Raw genomic sequence first — 2,162 nt, forward strand, 5'->3', positions numbered from 1 at the left:
TTCCTAATGTTTTTCTACGTGTTTTTTTTGTGTCTGCCTGTCTAGTCATAATTAGATATGTAGGGGTCACATTACTGTTGAAACAAATTTGCATATAGTTTGTAATTAATTCTCTTTTCATTTATATTTAAGTACAAATATATATAAAAATGCGAATAACATAAATTCAGTCTAGCCAGTAAACAGCTGAGGTAGCTTAAGATGCAACAGATGTTTCAGCAGTATGTTTGTTATTTCAACTGACATGAAGAGCGAGTTACAAGCGACACACTTCTTCCAGCACGTCACGGCCGCCACGGGGAGCAGAAAGACCTCCGTGTCGTCGATGTCGTCCGCTTCGTCAGGAGATTCGAGCGGACAGATAGAGCACGAGAGGCTGAGCGCGCGGGAGGCACAGGAGGTGCGTTGGGGAGGATGGTTTGGAGGCCGGAGGGGAGGGTGGTCTGGAGGCCGGGGGGAGGATGTAAGGGGGAAGTGATGGCTTTCAAACACTGTATGTAACTGTTTTAGATGGAAATAATCACAGTAGGTGAATGATGCTAAGTTAAATAAATTTGATTGAAAGCAGTGGGCATTTAGCATTCGTTCACAAACCTATTTATTTTCTTTTGTCAGAAGTCGAATAAAACGATCGAGAGCCACCTCGAAGCGGCCTTTGCCGACCTGGACGAGGAGAGCCACTCGAACGGCCCCGCCCCCGCGACTGGCGTCTCGGTGCCGCCCCTGGAGTGCGTCAGCCCCAAGGACCCTCAAGTGGACACGTGGGAGTACAAGATCCCGGACCCCCCCACGCCGTTCAAGGACGCGCCGGTGTCGAAGCTCACGGACGAGTCATCGAGCGTGTCCTCGGACGCCCCGGAGATACTCTCCGATGTCCCTTCGGGCTTCAAGGACTCGCCCGCCAGCTCCATCGTCGAGGCAAGGAATTCTGTCGAGTTCAGTAATATACCCAAGCTGCTGAAGGTCCCCGGGGACACGACCGACTCCGTGAGCTCCGCCTCCAGCAGGAGGAGCTCCACCTCCAGCGCCTCGACGTCTTCCAATAAGTTCGACGAGAGGTCGAAGCAGAGTGTCATCAACGAGCTGAAGACGACGCTCATGGAGACGAACAACAACGAGCCCAGGATCATCGAGCTCAAGCCCAAGGCCAAGGCGGTGGATGCAACCCCGCAGGCGCCGAGGGAGATTCCAGCCGTGGCGACGAAGGCGGAGGTTCTGCCGGTGCGAGCCAACTTCCCGGTGGACCACTCGTTCGTCCCTCGAGTCGTCGCCAAGCTGCCTCCGTCCACCAGCGAGCCTCGGCTCAGCCTGGACCACGCCCTGATCTCCAAGCCGAGGATGGACTCGGTGTCCAGCTACGAGAGCTGCAACACGCCCGAACCCCGCGACAGGTCGGACTCGGACGCCAGCGCTCGCGACAGGACGGGCTCGAGCACCAGCTACGAGAGCGCCCCGCCCCCCGTGCCTGAGGCGCCCCTGCCCTCTGAGTCCGAGTCCGAGCGGAAGATATCGCGGTCGTCCTCCGACGCCAGCGACCTGGGGCGTCGCCACGACTCCGAGAGCTCCGATGACCCCGCCCTCACCATAGCGCCGGTCATGAGGTTCTCCATCTCCACGTACAGGTCGCGGGCCGAGGAGACGAGCTACGACAAGAAGATCGCGAAGTCGGAGTCCTTCAGCCATCTGGCGAGGCCCAAGGTGGACGGCGCGAGAGGCCAGCTGCTGAAGGCCGAGTCCATGTCGGCGCTCACGCGGCCGGAGGAGGCGGAGCACGCCATCAAGACCATCCCCGAGGTCAAGGAGGAAGTAACGGCCGACAAACCCTCCGCCTCCGAGAAGCCGGCGCCGCCAGAGAAGCCGGTCATTATAGAGGCAACGCTGAAGCCGTCGCAGCTGTTCGCCAAGCCGGTGCCACCGAGCAAGCCGTCGTCCCTCGCGACCGGCCAGTCTCTGGGCCGCATCAACAGCTTCAGCGACAGGCCGGGCATCTACCGCACCAGCAGCATCGAGGGCCGCTTCGTGACGCCCGATCCCTTCCGCCCGCCTCGCAGGCTGCAGGTAATTGAGGCTTCGTTTACATAGTCCTTTCGCGTCGCCTAAACAGGTATCAGGTATCTGGTATCAAGATGGAAGGATGTCTGACTCTTTTTTCCCAGTTCGTT

The 2,162-nt window shown here is 58.2% G+C and overlaps 1 protein-coding gene across 1 annotated transcript in view; it reads left to right on the plus strand.

Annotated features, from left to right (window-relative positions):
- Window positions 1–2,162, plus strand: part of LOC119588687 (serine/arginine repetitive matrix protein 2-like) — a gene marked incomplete in the record, with an annotated part of 176,340 nt that overhangs the window by 130,843 nt on the left and 43,335 nt on the right. The window contains 2 exon segments of the mRNA XM_037937322.1: window positions 281–400; window positions 616–2,058. Coding sequence (XP_037793250.1) covers window positions 281–400; window positions 616–2,058 — 1,563 coding nt within the window.

This window comes from Penaeus monodon, chromosome 24 (genome assembly GCF_015228065.2).
Source record: "Penaeus monodon isolate SGIC_2016 chromosome 24, NSTDA_Pmon_1, whole genome shotgun sequence".
Classification (NCBI taxonomy): domain Eukaryota; kingdom Metazoa; phylum Arthropoda; class Malacostraca; order Decapoda; family Penaeidae; genus Penaeus; species Penaeus monodon.